Source organism: Chiloscyllium punctatum, chromosome 4, assembly GCF_047496795.1.
Source record: "Chiloscyllium punctatum isolate Juve2018m chromosome 4, sChiPun1.3, whole genome shotgun sequence".
In the NCBI taxonomy this organism is placed as follows: Eukaryota; Metazoa; Chordata; class Chondrichthyes; order Orectolobiformes; family Hemiscylliidae; genus Chiloscyllium; species Chiloscyllium punctatum.
Window position 1 is genome coordinate 42,869,649 of NC_092742.1, and position 23,612 is coordinate 42,893,260.

Genomic DNA, 23,612 nt, shown 5'->3' on the forward strand with positions numbered 1-23,612 from the left:
AAAGGGCACTCACGAGAGAAGTACTGGAGTACTTTGTACAGTTTTGGTCACTTTATTTAATAAGGATGCAAACATGTCCAAACAGTTCAGAGAACACTCCCCATCTTATGATTGAAGTGAGAAGGCTGTATTGTGGTTAGACAAGCTAGGTTTGTATACTGGAGGTCAGAAGTATAAGATTGAAACAAACAAATGCTGCAGCAGCAGTTTTGTCTCCAAAACCACTGCAGAACATGAATTACAAATGCTCTGCAGATTGTTCAGAAAAGTCAAAGCTGATGCGCCCTGCTTTGAAAATTGCAAAATAAATTTTCTAACAGGAGAAGCATTTGAAACTAAAAGTAATAGATTCTCATCTGCTCATCTCCAGCTAGAAGTAACAAAACTAGATGACTGGTGGAAGAAAAATCTGGATGTTAACAAAACCAAAGCAAAAAATGTGGTATCCAGCTCTTTGAAAAGTGATGGCTACACTTCTGATTCTCCCTGGTCAGGATACAATACAACATTTTCTCCCAGACGCAGGGCAACAACACCCATTTTCGGTCAGTACCTGGATGTTTATCGTTTGTACTGGTACTGATCTTGATATAAATGGCCTGGCCTTTCAATAGACAATAGGTGCAGGAGCAGACCATTTTACCCTTCGAGTCAGTACCACCATTCATTATGATCATTGCTGATCATCCTCAATCAGTATCCTGTTCCAGCCTTATCCCCATAACCCTTGACTCCACTATCTTTAAGAGTTCTATCCAACTCTTTCTCGAAAGTATCCAGAGACTTGACCTCCAGAGCCTTCTAGGGCAGACTTCTTTCATGAGCTAAAATCTTTAAACAAGAAAAGTCTATGTTAGGGTGGAGGACAGGACTGATTAAATGAAAAAGCGTTTCATGATGCAAGGCTAAAGAGAATGCTAATCAGATGAGAATAGACATAAACTATGTCTAGAGGTGATGTGCTGACAGTTGCAACCACAACTGCTTGGTCATGCTAGACAGACTTGTCTATCATTCTCAAATTTTACAAAAATAAAAAAATCAACAATATGCTTTAACATAAAATAAAGTATACGTACATAATCACTAGAGCGGTTCAATTCCATATAGTCTTTGCACATGGAGAATAAACAGAACCCAAGGCATTTATTTATGTAAGATACTATTTACATACATTAGAGGCACCTGAAAGATCCAATAACTCAACAGACTTCAATTGTACTTTGGCAGTAAGACCTTCGATGGTAGTCTTTCCCCATTGCAACTTGGAAACAGCTACCCCAAGCTTTAGTGCATCCTTCAGTACATAGTCTTGGACACTGGAATGCGGCAATCCGCACTTAGTTGATGTCAACTCTTTGATCTGGTAGACCAAGTTTCAGGCAGACTAAAGACTGAGCTGATGGTCCTCAAAGCACAGTTGATGTTTGACCTGGGGAACAGACCACACAGCACAGAATTTCTCAGGATGAACCATGACATGAACCACTGCATCCCTCTCCTTTGCAAAGGCATATTCCAGCAGTTTATTTTTCCACAGCGTCTTGAGGACAGTATGTGCTGACCACTGCCTGATGGAGTTGTGATCAAGGTCTTTGAAAATTTGTCTGTGAAGGATAGGTGATAGGAATGGTCCAACTAATGTTCTGCAACACAGAGGCCAGTTCCATCCTTCGCAACAACAGGGACAGGTAGAATCTCAGTATGTAGTGACACTTGGTGTTTGCGTACTGAGCGTCTACGCAGAGCTTAATGCATCTGCACACAAAGGTGGCCACTTAGGATGAGGACAGTGTTGGATATGTTCTTTCTCCACGTTATCCAGAGCTTTGTACATGGTGTCGCTGTGGACAAGATCCATCCTAGATCTCCAGATGAAGTGGATGATGGTTTGGGTGACTGCAACGGTGCAGACTCTGGCAATGTAGGAGAGAGAGAGTATCTCACACCTGATGACCAAATTTTTACCTGTAATGACGAGAGCACTGCTTCCAAAAGCCCAGTTTCTGCCTCACTCTGGTGATATGCTTCTCCCAAGTTTTTGCGCAGCCCCTGCCCCTCCAAACCACATTCCTAGCACCTTCAGGAAATCTGTCCTGATGGTGAAGGGGATAAAAAGATCAGAGTGATGTACAACCCAGAAAAGATGATTCTTTGGTCCAACACATCCATGCCAACCAGATATCCTAACCTAATCAAGTCCCACTTGCCAGCATTTGGCCCAGATTCCACTAAAACCTTCCTATTCATATACCCATCTCGATGCCATTTGAATGTTTAATTGTCCCAGCCTCCTCTGGCAGCTGGTTCCATACATGCACCACCCTCGGTGTGAAAAAGTTGCCTCTTTGTTTCCTTTTGGATCTTTCCCCACTCATCTTAAATCTATGCCCTCTAGTTTTGGACTCCCGAACCCTGAAGAAAAGACCTCGTCTATTTACCCTATCCATGCGCCTCATGGTTTTATCAACCTTTATAATAGTCTACCATGAAGAACCCTGTCGAACATCTCATTGAAATCCAGGTAGATCACATCCACTGTGCCCTCATCAATCCTCCTTGGTCTTCAAAAAACTCAAATTAAGTTAGTGAAGCACGATTTTCCACTCACAAGCTCAGTACCCAAAGAAGATGGCTTTATTCTTGCTTTGCTTTACCATGGCTCTTGAGGGCAGTTCAAACAGGTTGCAGATGCTCACAAATCTGCACGCTGAGCAGAAAATAACACCACCTATGTACAAGGAGGCTTTGACCTGTAGGCCTCTACTGCTGGGAAGAGTCACCCATCTCAGGCTGACATCCTTCCTGATAAGACTTGGCAAAAGGCTCTATGCATCACAAACAAGACAGCAGAGAGGGAGCACCCCTGCCTGACTCTAGATCTGATCAGGAAGCTTTCTGACTCTGACCCACTGATTGAGACTACACTACAGATGTTGGTGTAGAGCAGTCAGATCTAATTGCAAAATCCCTTCACAGAACCCATCTTTGAGAGGACATTCCACTTTCTTTATATTTATTTAGTTTTAGGGAGTTTTATTCTTTTCTAAGGATTCAAGGGCTTTGGTCAGCTCATTCTCAACTTCTGTTGAGGAGTTGCTATCAAACCCATTGCTAGATTCATTATGCCAGAAGTGGAGGCAGACAGCTATTCAAACATCTCTCATTCCAAGTGACTATATTTAAAAAAAACATTTAATGCTAGCACATCACCATATGCATCATAAGATTTTCAAATTCAGCCTCAGAATCAGAATATTAGCAAAAATTAAGTAATCTTCAACCAGAGAAAGATTAAGATCCAAATCACCTCATTGTTGGCACTATTACAACTGTCAGAATTGCTGCCTCACAGATGAACTATTAAACTAGGAACATGTAAAAGATTCCATGGCAATACTTCAAGAGGAGGGGAATTATACCTGGTGTCCAAGCCAATTTTCATCCCTAAAGCAAATTTATAAAACAGATTATTTGGTGATTACCATGTTACTGTTTCTGGAAGCTAACTGCAATCAAATTGGCTGCTACGTTTCTACATGACAAGTTAGTACATGTCTAAAGTACTTTGAGAAATTCTGTGATAATGAAATGTGCCACATAAATTAAAAAGTATTATTTCAATATTATAGCAAGAGATTTCCCCAAAACACCATTCATTTTCTCAAAACATCATTTAGAGTAGTCAACAAACACACAATCTGCCATCAGCCAGGATAAGTATCCAAATGACACTTGATCCAAATGCATCAGGGAGAAAATGCAATCAATGATCTTGGTCACAGATAAAAATCAGAAATTCTATGAAGATATTAAACAAAAGCCTGCATCTTTTAAACTGAACATTCCTAGCAGGATTCTTGCTAGGGACATTTAGATTAATGGTCAATATAAACAGTTCACACACACAGAGTTTCATTAAAATTCTTGTAGTAATATTCCTATATTTTATGTTTAAATTACAAATCCAAAGTTTGAGGTTGGTTACAAGCTGTATTGTTACTGACAGGCTTGAGAAATGCTTTAGAGACAGACAGATTTTGTCAAAAAGTTTTTATCTTTCACTAATTAGGACAATTTGCTTAAATACCAATAAAAAGGGAAATCAACATTTATACTGTAAAGAGATGGCTGACTATTGGCCAGTGGACCTTGATTCATAAGAGATGCTATACCTGGTTTAAAATCTAAACAGAGGCTGGCAGTTAACTGTCAATAATTAACGACTGCAATCCCAGTGTTAAAAAAAACTATCAAAGTCCACCAAATGTCTTTTTTCTCAATACTAAAGTTATGTACAGCTAAAAGACAATTTGTACATGGACAAGCCATGTACAAACCTGGAGCAGAATGAAAATATACTGCAATAACTTAAGCAATTATAAGTTACGAAACTGATTAGGAGATAAAATGTTAGAACCACTATAGGTGAGTAGTGCGCTAAATTGAGAAAATTCCATGAAACATCTGAAAAATCTATTTAGAAGATAATTCCACTTGCCATTTCTTTCTCCTTACACTGAATTGCAAAATAAAAATGCAATTCCTACATATGCATGGCAGTCAGAGATCTATATTTACAATACTCATCACCTTTGAATCTGAAGCTTTTACTTTTTAAATCTGATTGGGCACAATGGAAAATGTGGTTAAAATAGTTTGACTTAGTTTGCTCCTTTTAAATATAGTTTGAAGGATGCGTGTATTGCTGGTAAAGCCAGCATTTATTGCCCATGCTTTCATGCCCAAGATGATTGTGAGGAGCTGTCTTCTTGAGTCTCTATATTTGTGTGGTGAAAATATTCCAGGAGATAAGGAGTTTAGTATCACATGAATGATGGACAAGTCAAAGACGAACATCCATCTAGTTTCACCAATATTAAAACAAACTGCGACTTGCTCTTGAAATAGAAAGCGAACATTAGGAAAAATTGAAGGAAATGAGCTTTTAAAAATTTTAGAACAGATTAATTTACAAAACGATGCAGAACAATGGCAATATTTCACCGTGAAATTAAACCATAAGACCCAGGAACAGAATTAGGCCACTAGGTCCATCAGGTCTGCTCTGCCATTCAATCAGATCCTTTTCTCAACCCCATCCTCTGCCTTTTCCCTGAAACCTTTGATCCACGTACTACTTAAGAACCATCTATCTCCACCTTAAGTGTACTCAATAACTTGGCCTCCACGCCTTTCTATGACTATGAGTGCCATTGATTCACCACCTCTTATGAAATTGCATATCTCAGTTGTAACAGGTCATCTCTTCATTCGGAGGCTGTGCCCTCAGGTCCTACTCTCTCCTGTTAGTGGAAACATCATTTCCACAGCCACTCTATCTAGGCTGCTCAGTATTCTATGAGTTTCAATGAGATTCCCCCCTCCTCATTCTTCTCAATACCAAGTACAGACCCAGAGTCCTCAACCGCTCATGTGACAAGCTCTTCATCCTTGGAATCATTCTTGTATAACTCTTCTGGATTCCCTCTCATGCCAGGAGAACGTGAAGACTGCAGATGCTGGAGATCAGTAGAGTGTAGAGTGTATGTTGCTGAAAAGTACAGCAGGTCAGGCAGCATTTGAGGAGAAAGGAATCGACGTTTTGGGCATAAGCCTTCCTGCTCCTCTGATGCTGCCTGACCTGCTGTGCTTTTCCAGCACCACACTCTTGACTCCTTCCAATGCCAGCACAACCTTCCTTAATAATATTGAGCCCAAAATTACTCTTAATATTCTATTATGCAGGCTGACTGGAACCTGATACAATCTCAAAAGCACAACCCTACTCTTGTATTCTATCCCCCTTCAAATTAATGCTAACATTGCATTAGCCTTCCTAACTACTAACTACCAAGTGAACCCAAAAGTTAACCTTAAGAGAATCCTGACTTAGGACACACAAGTCCATTTGTGCTTCAGATTTCCAAAGCCTTTCCCAATTTAGAAAAAAGTCTACACCTCTGTTCTTCCTACCAAAGTGCATAGCCTTAAACTTTCCCACATTGTATTCCATCTGTCACTTCTTTGCCCAATCTCCAAGCCTGTCCAAATCCTTCAGGAGCCTCCCCACCTCCTTAATGCTACAGCCCCTCCATCCATTGTGTCATCTACACTTAGCAAAAATGCCCTCAACTCCTTCCTCTACATTGTTACCATAGCTGTCGTCCCAACACCGACCCGAGTGGGTCACCAGTTACTTGTCAGACTCTGCCTTCTGTCCATTGGCCAACTCTCTATCCATAGCAGTACCTTGTCCCTAACATCATGCGTTCTTGTCTTATTTAGAAGCCTCTTGAGCAGCATCTTGTCAAAGGTCTTCTGGAAATCCAAATAGATCATTATAGGAAGGGTGTTTTGAAACTTGAAAGGGTTCAGAAAAGAGGGACAAGGATGTTGCCAGGGTTGGAGGGTTTGAATTACAGGGAAAGGCTGATTAGATTGGGGCTTTCTTTTCTGAGGGGAGACCTTACAGATGTTTATAACATCATGGGGGGAATGGACAGGGTAAACAGACATGGTCTTTTCGCCAGGGTGTTGGAATCCAGAACGAGAGGGCATGATTTAAGGTGAGACAGAAAGATTTAAAAGGGACCTAAAGGGGCAACTTTTTGATGCAGTGGGTGGAGTGAGTATGGAATGAGCTGCCAGAGGAAGCTAGTAAATTTATGACATTTAAAAGGCATCCAGATGGGTATGTGTCAAAACTAGCAAATGGGATTAGATTTATTTAGGACACCTGGTCAGCATGGACAAGTTAGACCGAAGGGTCTGTTTCCATACGTACAACTCTGACTCTATGACGTCCACTGGATCTCCTTTGTTTAACAATAAACCCATCACTAACCAGCAATTCTACCTTCAGTTAATACCTTTGGTTTTATAATTTTCCAAGCAACAGCACAGCCTATCTGCTCTTCAGTTTAAAGCCTAATCTATAGTCCAACTTGTGATTCGCTAGAACTCTGGCACCAGTACTGGGGAAGGAGGAAGCAGTTCTGACGGGACAGGCTCCACCTGAATCATGCTGGGACCATTCTCCCACACCAATCCTTGAGTTATAGGTTTACCTCTTTACCTTTTGTTGATCGTGTGCCAATTAGCTTGCGTCTCAGGCAGGATCCTGAAGATTTCTGGTTCTGCTTCTTAATTTAGCTGCTAGCTGCACATATTCCCTCAGCAGTGCTTCTTTCTACTTGTATCGTTAGTACCTACATGGACCACAATAACTGAATCTTTCTCCACCCACCGAAAGTTCCTCTGCAGCCCAATTCAGACACCTTGAAACCAGACACTTGACAGGCAACACAGTCTTTGGGACTCTCGATTCTGGCCAAAGAGAAGAGTGTATCTATTCCCCTGACTGTAGTACCCCCAATGACAAAGCATTTTCTTTTCATTTCCCCTCTTGAATGGCTCCCTGTACCATGGTACTATGGTCTGTTTGCTCATCTACAAACCACACTCTCATCCATGCAAGGAGCAAGAATTTCAAACCTGAAACCTGTTACACAAACTCAAGAGTGTTGACCAAAACATATAATATATTAAAAAATATCACAACATCAGGTTGTTGTCCCACAGATTTATTTCGAAGTACTAGCTCTTGGAGCATTGCTCCTTCATCAGGTAGCTGTGCAGCAGAATCATAAGACACAGAATTTATAGCAAAAGATCTCAGTGTCATGCAACAAACAACATATTGATCAAACCTAGATTACTGTTAAGCCTTTAATCTTATAGAATGGGTTGCAGGTTTAGATTCATTAGTATCTAAATCCCAGAACTTCTTTCAAGTCACATTCGAGACAACTTAAGGTTTTATTTAAGAAAGTGACATCTCAGCTCAGACAATGCATTAAACTTGTAAGGTTACAGTCTGTCTATATCCCAATCTTCAGCCAGGTTCTATTTCCAAAGTTAGGAATGTATAAAATGTTACTGGATTGACTGCTTACAGACCGTGTGCTTTCTGAACACAAAGTATCTGCAATTACAATTCTGCAAATGTAAATTCATAGCATAGATTTGTGTGTGCATTTGCATGCATGCATGAATGTGACGGAGTATGAGCCTTTGAGACAGTGTGTGTGTGTGTGTGTGTGTGTGTGTGTGTGTGTGTGTGTGTGTGTGTGTGTGTGTGTGTGTGGGACAGAGCATGGGGGGGGGGGGGGGAGGAGAATGTACGTGTCTGACAGAGAGCACGTCTGTGTGAGTGAGTGAGTGAGTGAGTGAGTGAGTGAGAGTGAGGGTGTGTGAGTGTATGCAAGCAAGACAGTGCATAACATAATGGGGTCACCTGTAGCATGACATGAACCCAAGGTCCTGGTTGAGGCCATCCTCATGGAGGAGGATGGTCACCCAAGATCCAAGGCTGAATGCCCCTGACCACTGAAGTGTTCCCCGACTGGGAGGGAACATCCCTGTCTGCCAATTGTTGCGTGGTCTCCATTCATCCGTTATCATAGTGTCTGCTTGGTCTCACCAATGTACCATGCCTCGGGGCATCCTTACCTGCAGCATATGAGTTAGACAATGTTGGTTGAGTCACATGAGTATCTGCCACATTGGTGGTGGGTAGTGTTCCCACGAATTATGGGAATACTGACATGTCTTGCAGTGGTTGCCATGGACAGGGTTGTACGGTGTTGTGGTCGATGATGTCCTGAAGGCTGGGCAGTTTGCTGCAAACAATACTCTGCTTAAGGTTCAGTGGTTGTTTAAAGGCAAGAAGTCGAGGCATAGGGAAGGTCTTGGCGAGATGCTCAACTTCATCGATAATGTGTTGCAGGCTGCGAAGAACATGGCATAGGTCCTACACTCCAAAGAAGTACTGGACAACGAAGGGTACCCTATCAGTTGCATCCAGTGTCTGATTCCTGAGGAGGTCGTTACAGTTTCTCACTGTGGCATGCCCAAACTAACGATCGATGAGTTGAGCATCGTACACTATTCTTATGAGAGCGTCCTACATTACCTTCAGGTGTCCGTTGTGTTCCTCCTCATCTGAACAGGTCCTGTGTATGCAGAGGGCTTGTCTGTAGAAGATGGCTGTTTTAATATGTTTAAGGAAGAAGCTAGAGAAGCTGCTCCACAGCTACCTGAAGGAGCAGTGCTCCAGATGCTAGTACTTCCAAATACACCTGCTGGACTATAACCTGGTATTAGGCAAAAGCGAGGACGGCAGATGCTGGAAACCAGAGTTTAGATCAGAGTGGTGCTGGAAAAGCACAGCAGGTCAGGCAGCATCCAAGGAGCAGGAAAATCTGCTCCTCGGATGCTGCCTGACCTACTGTGCTTTTCCAGCACCACTCTGATCTAAACTATAATCAGGTATTGTGTGATTTTTAACTTTGCCCATCCCAGTCCAGCACCAGCACTTCCAAATGAAAACATACGATAACTGAGCAATACGTGACCAACGCACAATGCCAGAGGCCAGAATGGCCAATGACTATTTGTTCAGACTAGAGGGAGATATACATTGGTATGCCTCCAGATTTCAAAGCTAGCAATTTCTTTTGTTTTTGATTTACATGAATGACTTAGATGGGGTAGCACTCCTTCAGCACAATCTCCTGGATCCCTCTCCCTACCTCACAGACAGTCACACCCTCCTGCATCCATTGACTGAATTCAATTGGCTGCCTCCGAAAAACAAGTCTCCAGGTAACTTGTCCCCTGCCTGATATATTGCAGTGTTTGAAGCTCAGACTCCAGCTCATCAACTCTGAACAGGAGTTCCTCAAACAACCAACATTTGCTACAGATGTAGTCACTATGAACCACAATGGGGTCCACGGCTTCTACATCATGCAGGTGCAACAAATTACCTGGCCCAACATCTCTTATTAATTTAGTTAATTTTAAAAAAAAATCCCTACTGGTCTTTTAGTTTGTTGTTAAGGCATAGATGCCGTTCATTCCTAAAAATAGCATTTGCAACAATGTAGAATGCAATAGACTGGTATAGCTGACTTATACCAGTCTTCGATCTACTTCAAAACTAGGTTCTGAAATTATGCAAGCGTATCTACAGCAATGACCCCCTCTTACTATGCGGAAGCAAGTAGTCACCATTCAACCAGTCCCTAACAAAGATGGTTGACATTTGAGGATGTGATTACAGGCATATACACACCATACAATATGCATTGAACGAACGCTGTACTAAAACATTAAAAATTTTCATTCAAGTTAGAGAAAAATGTAGTTATCATATTAAGATGATAGCATTCAGAAATAAAAGCAAGCTGATCTCTCAAATCTGTTGAAATACAAAGAACAAAGAAGCTTACAGCACAGGAACAGGCCCTTTGGCCCTCTAAGCCTGTGCCGATCCAGATTCTCTATCTAAACCTGTCACCTATTTTCTAAAGATCTGTATCCCATTGCTTTCTGACCATTCATGTATCTGTCTAGATACATCTTAAATGATGTTATTGTTCCCGCCTCTGCCACCTCCACTGGCAAAGCATTCTACCCTCTGTGAAGAACTTTCCAAGCATATCGCCCCTAAACCTTCTCCTCTCACTTTGAACTCATGACCCCTAGTAATTGAGTTCTGCACTCTGGGAAAAAGCTTCTTACTATCCACCCTGTCTATACCTCTCATGATGTTGCAGACGTCAATCAACTCCACCACCCCCCCCGCCCCCCACCCCCACCAACCTCCATCTTTCTAACGAAAATAATCCTAATCTATTCAACCTGTCTTCATAGAACCACCAGAGGTGGTTCACCAGGCAGTATCCTGGTGAACCTCCTCTGTACCCTCTCCAAAGCATCCACACTTTTGGTAATGTGGCGACCAGAACCATACACAGTATTCCAAATGCGGCCGAACTAAAGTCCTATACAAATGTAACATGATCTGCCAACTCTTGTACTCAATACCCCATCCAATGAAAGAAAGCATGATGTATGTCTTCTTTACCACTACTGACCTGCGTTGCCACCTTCAGAGAACAATGAACCTCAACACCCAGATCTCCGTAAGTCAATTTTGCCCAGGACTTTTCCATTTACCATATAATTTGCTCTTAAACTGGATCTTCCAAAATGCATCACCTTGTATTTGACCGGGTTGAACGCCATCTGCCCATCTCTCCAATCTATCTATATTCTGCTGTATGCTGTGCCAGTCCCCTTCACCATCTGTTACTCCACCAATCTTGGTATCATCTGCAAACTTGTAATCAGACACGGATACTTTCCTCCAGATCATTTATATATACCACAAACAACCGTGGTTCCAGCACAGATCCCTGTGGAATATGATTCTCTAAAGGTCAACATGCAGGTTGAGTCCGTGATTAAGAAAGCGAATGCAATGTTGTCACTTATCTCAAGAAGGTTGGAATATAAAAGCACCGTTGTGCTACTGAGACTTTATAAAGCTCTGGTTAGGCCCCATTTGGAGTACTGTGTCCAGTTTTGGTCCCCACACCTCAGGAAGGACATACTGGCACTGGAACGTGTCCAGCAGAGATTCACACGGATGATCCCTGGAATGGTTGGTCTAACATATGAGGAACGGCTGAGGATCCTGGGATTGTATTCATTGGAGTTTAGAAGATTAAGGGGAGACTTAATAGAGATGTACAAGATAATACATGGCTTGGAAAGAGTGGACGCTAGGAAATTGTTTCCGTTAGGTGAGGAGACTAGGACCTGTGGACACAGCCTTAGAATTAGAGGGGGTAAATTCAGAACAGAAATGCGGAGACATTTCTTCAGCCAGAGAGTGGTGGGCCTGTGGAATTCATTGCCGGGAAGTGCAGTGGAGGCCGGGACGCTAAATGTCTTCAAGGCAGAGATTGATAGATTCTTGTTGTCTCGAGGAATTAAGGGCTACGGGGAGAATGCGGGTAAGTGGAGGTGAAATGCCAATCAGACATGATTGAATGGCGGAGTGGACTCGATGGGCCGAATGGCCTTACTTCCACTCCTTTGTCTTATGGTCTTATGGAACACCTTTGGTCCCAGGTCTCCATTTTGAGAAACTCCCTTCCACTACTACTGTCTCCTGTTGCTCAGCCAGTCTGCTATCCACCTAGCTAGCACACACTGAACCCCATAAGACTTCACCTTCTCCATCAGCCTACCATGGGAAACCTTATCAAATGCCTTACTAAAGTCCATGTATACAACATCTACAGCTGTTCACCCAGCAAACAACTTTGTCACCTCCTCAAAGAATTCTATTAGATTTGTAAGACATCACCTTCCCTGCACAAAACTACACTGCCCATTACTGATAAGCCCATTTCCTTCCAAATGAGAATAGATCCTATCCCTCATTATCTTCTCCAACAGCTTCCCTACCACTGACATCAGGTTCATCGGTCTCTAATTATCTGGAGTATCCCTGCTACCTTTCTTAAACAAGGGGACAACATTAGCAATTCTCCCGTCCTCCGGGACCCCACTTGTGTTCAAGGATGCTGTAAAGATATGTTAAAACCCTAGCTATTTCCTCTCTGACTTCCCTCAGTAACCTGGGGTAGATACTATCTGGACCTGGGGAGTTGTCTACCTTACTGCCTTTTAGTATACCCAAAATTTCCACCCTCCTTATGCTGACTTGACCTAGAGTACTCAAAGATCTATCCCTAACCTCAACATCAGTCATGTCCCTCACCTCGGTGAACACTGATATAAAGTACTCATTAAGAATCTCACTCATTTTCTCTTGACTCCACGCATAACTTTCCTCCTTTGTCCTCAAGTGGGCCAACCTTTCTTTAGTTACCCTCTTGCCCCTTATATGATAAACGGCTTTGGGATTTTCCTTAACCTTGTTTGCTAAATATATCTTTTACCCCTCTTAATTCCTCATTTCAGATTGGTCCTACATTCCTGATATTCTTCCAAAGCTTTGCCTGTCTTCAGTAGCCTGGATCTTATGTACGTATCCTTTTTCCTCTTAGCTGGTCTCACAATTTCACCTGCCATCCATGGTTCCCTAACCTTGCCATTTTGATCCTTATTTTCACAGGAACATACCTTTCCTGCATTATAATCAACCTCTTTAAAAGCCTCTCACATATCAAATCTGGATTTACCCTCAAACAGCTGCTCCCAATCTACATTTCCCAGTTCCTGCTGAATTTTGGTATTGTTGGCCTTCCCCCAATTTAGCTCCACTCTTGTCTTTGTCCACGAGTATTCTAAAACTAATGAAACTATTCCCAAAGTAATCCCCTACTGAAACATCAACCACCTGGCTGTGCTCATTTCCTAACACCAGGTCCAGTATGGCCCCTTCTGGAGTTGGACTATTTACATACTGCTCTAGAAAACTCTCCTGGTTGCTCCTTACAAACTCTGCTCCATCTCGACCTCTGACACTAAGTGAATCCCAGTCAATGTTGGAAAAATTAAAATCTCCCTGTTGCTATCATCACCAAGTTGCTCCTACATCTTTCCATGATCTGTTTACATATTTGTACTTCTATCTCACATTTGCTGTTGGGAGGCCTGTAGTACAGCCCCAACGTTGTTACCGCACCCTTCCTATTTCTGAGCTCTGCCCATTTTGCCTCACTGCTCAAGTCTTCCATAGTGCCCTCCTTCAACACAGTTGTGATATCCTCTCTGACCAGTAATGCAGCTCCTCCACCCCTTTTACCTCCCACTCTATCCTGCCTGAAGCATCGATGTTCTGGGATATTTGGCTACAAATCATTCCCTTCCCTCAACCAAGTCTCAGTTAAGTCCATTGTTGAATTCTGGAAAGTCTGTTCTTTCTTTTCTCTAATGTCCTTACATGCTGTTGGGTTCACAAGATATTTTGATGGAATACAAACAGCCTTTAAAAAAAGTTAACTCAAAAGTTGGTTTACAGTTTGTTGCTGTGTATCCTTCTGGAAAGAATATTTGCCAGTTTGGATTTAATGCTGCTCTTAATCTTAAGAAATGAGAAATAAGTTAATAATAGCATTTCCTAATGGCTCTTTGATGGTTGGAGGATATAACTTACATTTGAGCTCCTTCAAAACCATGCAAAAATCCTCCTGAACTTCCTCACATTGGAACTTCAATCAAGAGCCAACCCTTTGAACTGAATAGTAACCCAACTGTTCATTAACACTAAAAATAATTTCTGAAACTTCTATTTGTACCAGCTAGAGTTATACAAGATGGGTGAGAAGCTGCAAGGGTTCTAAACTTCTTGAAGATGTTCACACTCAAGTTCCTAAATACATTTAGGGAATCATACTGCAGTTTGCACTTTTGCAGTAACAGAACTTATCTACAACAACATGGGTATTAGCTACCCCAAAAAAAAATTCCTATGGAATTGTAGAAGATCAACCTTGAGCTGGCCGCTTTCATTTACACCAGATTCAAGAAAATTCTTTCCACCTTTAATACTTTTAAAAGATTTCAATGTAGTTGATTTTATGACCCAGAGTACGGCAGATGGATTAACAGCAATTTAAAAGATATGAAAAAGTGATGCAATCAAACCTCCAAGCACAACAGCAAATAAGGATCCCCAAGGAATAAAAAGAGAAAGCAATACATTAGTAATGGGTGACTTTAATCTTCATGTATATTGGGATTGTTAATTCTTCCTCTGCCAATTGGACAGAGAGCATGTGGGACATTTTCCGAGAAAAATGTGTTATGGATCAAACAATGATATTTTGGATGTGATGTGTAATGAAGCAGCGTTTGTATGTGACGTCAAAGTATAAGATCTCCTAGATAAGACTGAATATAACAGGGCAAAATTCAGTTTTAGGAGGGGGAACTTGGATCAGAAACAACTGTGTAAGCTTTAATGAGGGTAAAGACAAAGGATTATGGGCAGAACTGGCTGGAGTGGACTGGGAAAAGAGCTCAGCAGCAAAGACGGTTGAGGAACAGCATCTAAGAAAATAGTTCATGTCTTCACAGCAAAGATATATTCCAGTGAGGAAGAAAGGGATACAGCAACCATAGTTAACTATGGAAGTTAAGGATAGCATTAAATTGAAAGCAAAAACATACAATGCTGCAAAGGTTAGTAGTATGCCAATGGGTCGGAAAGGTTTCAAAAACAAAGATAATCTGAAGAACGAGGGAGAAAATAAACTATGAGGATAAATGTGCAAGTAACATTAAGATGGAAAGCAACACTTTAAAATAGAGAGAAGCCAAAATGGTCACAGGCACTTTCGAAAAAATGAGTGAGGAAATAATGACAGGGGACCTGAAATTAACTGAGGATTTCAATAAATACTTTGCATCAATCTTCACAATAGAAGACATTAATAGCATTCCAAAATTACTAATTCAAGTGGCAAAAGGAGGAAAAGGTAATAAATTCAATACGTATCGCTACAGAAAAAGTGCTAGGGAAACTAAAGGAGCTAAGGACCAACAAGTCCTCTAGACCTGATGAGATACATCCTAACATATTAAAGGAAGCAGCTACAGAGATAGTGGATGAACTGGTGGCAATCTTCCAGGAATCCTTAGATTCTGGAGAAATCCCAGAGGATTATAACCTTGCCAATCTAAGCGCTTATTTAAGAAGGTAGGAGGCTATAGAACAAAAAAAAAGGCCATTTAGTTTAACATCTGCAATTGGGATAGAGTCTTTTACAAAAGCTCCAAAAGCACTCTGGGCAATCCAAGATGGAGGACGGGAAAATTGTCATCGTAACAGATACTTCGTTTTTGAGGTATTTTTCAGGAATTCTAGGAGCAGTAATTACCATCTTATAAGCTGTTGCATTGTCTTGGAACTTTGGGAAAAGATTAAATCAACAGCACTTTAAAAAGGAGATAAATAGGCAAAGTGAGAAGTGAATCAAAGAGAAATAAACCTGCACTGCTGTCTGATGCAGCAATGAATCTGCATGGTTGACTGTTCTGCTGTTTGATTTCAAGTATCTCTGGACATCAGACTTTGTCTAAGAAAAAAATTAACAAACAGGGAAATTCACAACTGATCTTGGAGAAATCTGTGTTGGAGAGCTCACAGCGAGAGAATAGCTAAGTGGCATTTTAAAGTGTAACCTTACTTTTTTTGTAAATCTACATTAGTGAGTAGAGTGGGTTCTTTTTTTGATCATATGTTTTATTGAGATCCGTCTCTTCATTAAGTTTTAAAAATACAAAACATAGGTACTAAATAAGCTGGGAAGTGTTTTTCAGAGCAGTAAGACTGCACTATTTTCTGGCTCTGTAGATTGGTAAGCTGCAAAGATGGCCCTGAGTAAAATGATATGCTCTTCCCATCAGATGTGGGAGATTAGGGAGAGTTTCCATGTTACTGATGATTATGTCTGCAGAAAGTGTATTTGGTTGTGAATCCTATCAGATCGCATGAATTGGTTGGAGCGGCAGTTAGAGGCAATGAGGAATTTACAGGAGCTGGGGGTGTGACGGTTGGCAATTGCAGGAAGGGATATCAACCAAAGATACAATCAGGTAGATAGGCTACCTTCAGGAAAGGTAGGAGAGGGAAGAAGGTCATGCAAGAGTCTCCTATGGCCCTCCCCATCTCAAACAAGTATGCTGTTTTGGAAATCGTAGGGGCTGATGGACTCTCAGGGAACTGAAGCACTGACAGCCAGGTTTTTGATGCAGGTACTGAGACTGGCTCTAATGTAACGAGGGGTACATCAGGTTCCAAGCTACTGATTGTTAAAGGGGACTCTCTGCTCAGGGGCATAGACAGACATTTTTGTGGTCGGCTGCAAGGCATCAGAATGGTGTGTTGCCTCCATGGTGCTAAGATCAAGGATATCTTGGAGAAGGTGCAGAATATTCTCAACGGGAAGAGGGACCAAGACGTCATTGTACGCATTGGAACGAATGACGTAAGGGAAGAAAAGGATGAGATTCTGAGGAGACAATATAGGAAGTTAGACAGGAATTCAAAAATGAGGTCCTCGACTGTAGTATTATCTGAATTACTCTCTGTGTCACGAGCTAGTGAGGGTATGAATAGGAGGACAGAGCAGATGAATTGTGATTAAGGAGCTGGCAGGAAGGGCTCACATCTTTGCATCCTTAGAATGTCTTCTGGGGTAGAAGTGACCTGTATAAGAAGGATGGATTGCACCTGAATTGGAAGGACATTAGTATACAAGTGAGGAGATTTGCTCGAGCTTCTTAGGAGGATTTAAACAGGGTAAGGGGGAAGATAGTGAGAAAACACATTAGTCCGAGACTAGTACAGTTGGGAAAAGGACCAAGTCAAACAGTCAGGGCAGACAGGAACAAAGCAGAGAACAAGGTAGGACTGATAAATTAAAACACATTTATTTCAATGCAAGAGGTCTAACAGGTAAGGCAGATGAACTCAGGGCATGGTTAGGAACATGGGACTGGGATATCATAGCAATTACAAAGACATAGCTCAGGGATGGACAGGATTAGCAGCTCAATGTTCCAAGGTATAGATGTTATAGGAAGGATTGACAGGGGGTGGGATGGGTGGGGACAAGAGAGGAGAGGGAGTGACATTTTTAATTTGGGATAATACTACTGCTGTACTTAGGGAGGATATTCCTGCGAACACATCCTGGGAAGTTATTTGGGTGGAACTGAGAAATAAGAAAGGGATGATCACCTTATTGTACTATAGACTCCCAGCCATATTCAGCAGAAGATTGAGAAACACATATAAGGCGATCTCAGTTATCTGTTAGAATAATAGGGTGGTTATGGTGGGAGATTTTAACTTTCCAAACATAGACTGGAGCTGCCATACTGTTAAGGACTCGGATGGAGAGAAATTTGTTAGTCTGCACAAGAAAGTTTTCTGATTAAGTATAAGGCAGGGCAGGTGGCAGGTGTCAGTGGAGAGCACTTTGGGGCCAATGACATAATTCTGTTCATTTTAAAATAGTAACAGGAAAGGATATCCCAGATCTAAAAGTTAAAGTTCTAAATTGGCGGAAGGCCAATTTTGACGGTATTAAGCAAGAATATTCAAAAGTTGATTGGGGGCTGACGATTACAGGTAAAGAGACAACCGGAAAATGGGAAGCCTTCAAAAATGAGATAACAAGAGTCCAGAGATAATATATTCCTGTTAGGGTGAAAGGCAAGGCTGATAGGTTTAGGGAATGCTGGATGACTAGAGAAACTGAGGTTTTGCTTAAGAAAAAAGAAAGCAGATGTCAGGTATAGACAGCAGAGATTGAGTGAATCCCTAGCAGTAGGAGTATACTTGCAGGAGATCAGGATGACAAAAAGGGAACACGAGACAGCTTTGGCAAATAGGTTGAAGGCAAACGCAAAGGGAGTCTACAAATACATTAAAGGACAAAAGAGTAACTAGGGGCTCTTAAAGATGGGGAAAATGCTAAATGAGTATTTTTGCATCAGTGTTTACTGTTGACAAGGACATGAAAGATATAGAACGAGGGGAAATAAGTAGCAACATTGTGAAAAAATGTCCATATTATGGTGGTGGTGGTACTGGCTGTCATAAAATGCATAAAGGTGCATAAATGCCAGAGGCCTGATCAGGTGTACCCTAGAACTCTGTAGGAAGTAGAAAAATGATCTCAATTCATTGCTGAGATATTTGTATCACTGATAGCCACAGGTAAGGTGCTGGAAGACTGGAGGTTGGATAATGTGGTGCCACTGTTTAAGGAAGGTGGAAAGGAAAAGCCAGGGAACCAGTGAGTGTGACATTGGTGGAGGGCAAGTTGTTGGAGGGAATCCCAAGGGACAGGATTTGCATGTATTTGGAAAGGCAAGGGTTGATCAGGCATTGTCAACATGGCTTTGTGTGTGGGAAATCAGAGTCATAGAGATGTACAGCATGGAAACAGACCCTTTGGTCCAACCTGTCCATGCTGACCAGATATCCCAACCCAATCGAGTCCCACCTACCAGCACCCGGCCCATATCCCTCCAAACCCTTCCTATTCATATATGTTTCATGATTGTTACCTCTTCAAAAAAACTCAATCCAAAGAGGGTTGATGAGGGCAGAGCAGCAGACGTGATCTATATGCATTTCTGTAAGACATTCAACAAGATTCCTCATAGTAGACTGGTTACCAAGATTTGATCACATGGAATACAGGGAAAACTAGCCATTTAGATATAGAACTGTCTCGAAGGTAAAAGACAGCAGGGTGGTGGTGGGAGGGTTGCTTTTCAGACTGGAGGCCTGTGGCCAGTGGTGTGCCACAAGGATCGGTGCTGGGCCCACTGCTTTTCGTCATTTATATAAATGATATGGATGTGAGCATAACAGGCATGATTAGATTCCTTACAGTATGGAAACAGGCTCTTCAGCTCAATAAGTCCACAACAACCCTCCGAAAAGTAACCCACCCAGACCCATTCCCCTGACTAATGCACCTTACACTATGGGCAATTTAGCATGGCCAATTCTCCTGACCTGCACATTCTTGGATTGAGAGGGGGGAAACTGGCACCCGGAGGAAACCCACGCAGACACAGGGAGAATGTGCAAACTCCACACAGTCACCCGAGGCGGGAATTGAACTCGGGGCCCTGGCAGTATGAGGCAGCAGTACTAACCACTGAGCCACCATGGTATAGTTAGTTTGCAGATGTCACCAATATTGGAGGTGCAGCGTACAGCAAAAGAGGTTACGTCAGAGTAAAAGGATTCTTGATCGGTTAGGCCAATGGGCCCAGGAGTGGCAGATGTGAAGTTTAATTTAGATAACTGCGAGGTGCTGCATTTTGGAAAGGTAAATGAAGGCAGGACTTTACACTTAATGGTAAGGTCCTGGGGAGTGTTGCTGAATAAAGAGTGCAGGTACATAGTTCCTTGAAAGTGGAGTTACAGGTAGATAGGATAGTGAAGGCGGCGTTTGGTATGCTTTCCTTTATTGGTTAGAGCACTGAGTATAGGAGTTGGTAGGTCATGTTGCAGCTGTACAGGGCATTGGTCAGGCCATTTTTAGAGTACTGCATGCAATTCTGGTCTCCCTGCTATAGGAAGGATGTTGTGAAGCTTGAAAGGGTTCAGAAAAGATTTACAAGGACGTTGCTATAGTTGAACGGTCTGAGCCATAATAGGCTAGGGCTATTTTCCACGGAGCATTGGAGGCCGAGGGGTGACCTTACATAAGTTTATAAAACGATGAGTGGCATGGATACAGTAAATGGACGAGGTCTTTTTCTCCAGAGCACAGAACTCTGAAACTAGAGGGCATAGGTTTGAAGTGAATGGAGAAAGATTTAAAAGGGACCTTAGGGGCCACCTTTTTACACAGAGGGTGTCCATGTATGGATTGAGCTGCCAGAGGAAGTGGTGGAAGCTGGTATGATTGCAACATTTAATAGGAAAGGTTTAGAGGGTTATGGGCCAAATGCTGGCAAATGGGATTAGATAAATTTAGGCGATCTGGTGGGTATGGGCGAGTGGACCAAGGGTCTGTTTCCATGCTGTACATCTCTACGACTCCACATAGTAGCAGTGCTTTTAGATATACAGAATACAATCAAGCAGAGTTGGCCTGGCTTCTTGGAAGGGACATCATGCCTGACAGATTTACTATACTTCTTTGAGGTAACAAGCAATAGAAATAAAGGGGAAGCAGTTACATAATACATTTGGATTTTCAGAAGGCCCGTGTTAAGGCACCACACATTTGGCAACGTAATAGAGCCCACTGTGTTGGAAGTCTATCAACACAGATAGAGTTAATTCAAAGACAGAATTGGGATGAGGGGGAAATTTTTAGGATGGCAACCTGAAACGAGCGGAGTGCCAGAGTTCAATACATCATTAGTCAATATGTTAGTGACTTGGATGGGGAAAGTGAATGCACTATAGTCAGATTTGGCCGAAAATAATGGAACCATCTAATAGACACACACACACACAGATAGTAGGGAAACTGACACTCAAAAGTGCCCAAAAAGCCCATCAAAAATTAATGACAGGATCAACAAATGAGGAAAAGGTTACTTTAGTAGGAGGGATAGAACAACAACATGCATTGCAAGACAATCATGGCACTGGGTTGCCACAAACATGAGCCAAAAAAGTGTGACATGGCCATTAAAACTAAAAACATTTGGAAGTAAAATATCTACATCACCATCGTTTCTTGGGAAATGTCTGAAAGTTGTCAAACCTATCACTTTAAAACCATTAATCTGGGACACTTGCTCTTCACACCATAAACTAATCACCTCTTATCTATTGGCTTACACCTCTCTAAAAATTGCTTTTGCCCCAAGATTCGTCATTAGTCACAGTTATAATGCTATGGGTATATTGCAATTTATGAATGTAATAAACTTGGAAGATGTTTCTATTTTAATTAATTTTAATCTGTGCAATCCACATTGCTTTCAGTGAATTAGGAATAACAATTCCACATGCAGAATGCCTGGTCACATTTGCTCCAGTATTGGCTTAGCTTCGAGCTACAGCTTGACCTTCATGGTGTTCGAACAACCTCATACTAACTCAAGTTGGAAAGTAAATGCATACTATGTTTGGGAGGATTAATGCAACACATTTGGCTCATTGGCCTTGATGGATGTCAGTAAAAGTGTCTAAAAGTGGTTGAGATGAATGTGCAAGATGCCTTTGTATTTGTCAAGAGCTCAGGTCTTGACAGGCCACTTCACTCAGCTAGTAATCCAGAGGCCTGAATTAATGATCAGGAGACAGGATCATCATTTCCACAGAGGAAATAAGTTATCTTTACCCGGTCTGGCCTGCAGTCAACTCATAAATGGCGTTGACTCCTAACTGCTCTCAAATGGCCTAGTAAGGCAGTGAAAAAGGGCAAAAATAGAGAACTGATGTTCAAAATTGCAAATGAGTTTGAAGATGTGGAGAAACAACTTTCACTTGTGGGCGAGTCAAGAACAATGTAACAAATTTAAGAAAATCACAAACAGGTAAAATATAGACGAGGAAGAAACTATTTGAATTGGTTGAAACAGTATGCTATAGCTGCCTGACACATACGAGCGTTTAAAAGGAATGGGGAGGCAAGAGATGCGGTAAAATAGGAAGTAAACTGGAGGAGGTGGTTCGTGTGAAGTGTAGAACATCAGTTTCTAACTTGTATTTGTGCTTTAGATTCTAAGAAATGACAGATTAAGTTGCCTTTTAGAAACCAGTGTAACATGAATCCCTGATTTACAAAAGTATACAACCACCCAAATATGATCAGGGTGACATCGAAATCCGACAACGTCCACAATAGATCAGGGAAATTACCTTCTGGAAATATTTAGCTGCAGTGTATCCTTGCGTCAAATGGGAACAGTAGATGTACGAAGACGAAGACAAGCCCCGGGCACTGCAGCAGGTAAACCAGAGGGAAAACGGACACGGGCAGAGCCCACAGCCCGGGAAAGGTAGCGGCGGCCCCTATCCTCCCCCTCCCCTCCTCCTCCTCCTCCTCCTCCTCTCTCCCTCCAGTTAAACCGCTCAAAGGGCGCGAGAGCCACCTCCGGTCTCTCCCCCCCCCCCCGGTCAATCTTTACCTCCGCTTCGGCATTCTCGTGAGCGTCCTTTGTGCCGCTTTTGCCACTTTTCCCAGTTTTAGGAGGTTCCTGAAAGTGAAGAGATTAAAGCATCAGGGCGGAGTTGAGGGAAAGGAAGTTTGCCGTTGGGGGGGGGGGGGGCGGAGAGAGCGCGGTTACCGGCCGCTCCGGGGAAAGAAATCCCAAACTCCAACACCCCTCTCTCCCCCCCTCCCGCCTCCCCAGTGGCCGAAATGTAAGATGGCCCACCGGAGGAGACGCCGGTTGTTCAGGGAGAAACACGGGCCGGTCCCCAGAGGAAAGGGGGAAGAGGGGCGGCTCTGAACATCTCACCCGTCCCTCCCGGTTCGGCCCCGGCAAACACAGCATTCCCCCCTGCCCCGCCGCCGCAGCAGCAGCTTCCCTCGGCCACCCTCACCTTGTCTTTCTTGTTTTTATTGGGCATGTCCAGTACGGACAGTCGCTCGGTCTCAGCGCCGCTGTTCCCGGTGCCAGACCCGGATCCGGACCCCGACGCCGTTCGCCTTTCCTCAGCCGCCGCCACCGCCGCCTGCTCAGCACTGAATGCCATTGGTCACTCAGACACACGTGACCTAACCTCCAGGGGCTCGAGGCATTTTGACCGGGACACGCTGCAAAAGTTCTCGCACTGAAGTGGCAGGCTCTGCCACCCGGCTCAGAGTCTGCGTGCTCCAGTGCATTGCTCCCCCAACAGCTCATTATTTACCCCAGGAGAAAGTGAGGACTGCAGATGCTGGAGATCAGAGCCGAAAATTCCTGAAGAAGGGCTCATGCCCGAAACGTCGATTCTCCTGCTCCTTGGATGCTGCCTGACCTGCTGCGCTTTTCCAGCAACACATTTTCGGCTCATTATTTACCCCACTCAGGACCCGCTAACTATCAGCACAGTTTCAGATCCCTCCCGTCCACCAAAATGCTGCGACCCCCACACCCCGACTTCTAGCAGCCTCAACCACTTTCCAGTTGTTCAGCCACATAACACAATCAATTACTATCTTCACTCCACTTTACTGTCCACCCATCCCCAAGCCTGCAGGACAGGCTTACATATAAAATGCAGCAGCAGGTGGGATTGGCATACCTTCATCTCCTGAACCCTTTGGAGAAGTGGTTGTAAATTCCTGGACTGGCAGAGA

The 23,612-nt window shown here is 42.8% G+C and overlaps 1 protein-coding gene across 5 annotated transcripts in view; it reads right to left on the minus strand.

Moving 5' to 3' along the window:
• Positions 1-23,041, minus strand: part of ppp2r5ca (protein phosphatase 2, regulatory subunit B', gamma a) — a 179,917-nt gene extending 156,876 nt beyond the window's left edge. For 2 of the 5 annotated variants that reach the window (XM_072568495.1, XM_072568493.1), the window contains exons 1-3: positions 22,874-23,015; positions 22,456-22,524; positions 15,822-15,908 (exon numbers count right to left, since the gene is read on the minus strand). In XM_072568495.1, coding sequence (XP_072424596.1) covers positions 15,822-15,908; positions 22,456-22,524; positions 22,874-22,900 — 183 coding nt within the window. In that variant the 5' untranslated portion in view covers positions 22,901-23,015. Of the gene's footprint in view, positions 1-15,821; positions 15,909-22,455; positions 22,525-22,873 lie in introns of those variants that run through there. The other 3 variants (XM_072568492.1, XM_072568494.1, XM_072568498.1) reach the window with 3 other exon arrangements.
• Positions 23,042-23,612: the final 571 nt, after the last annotated feature.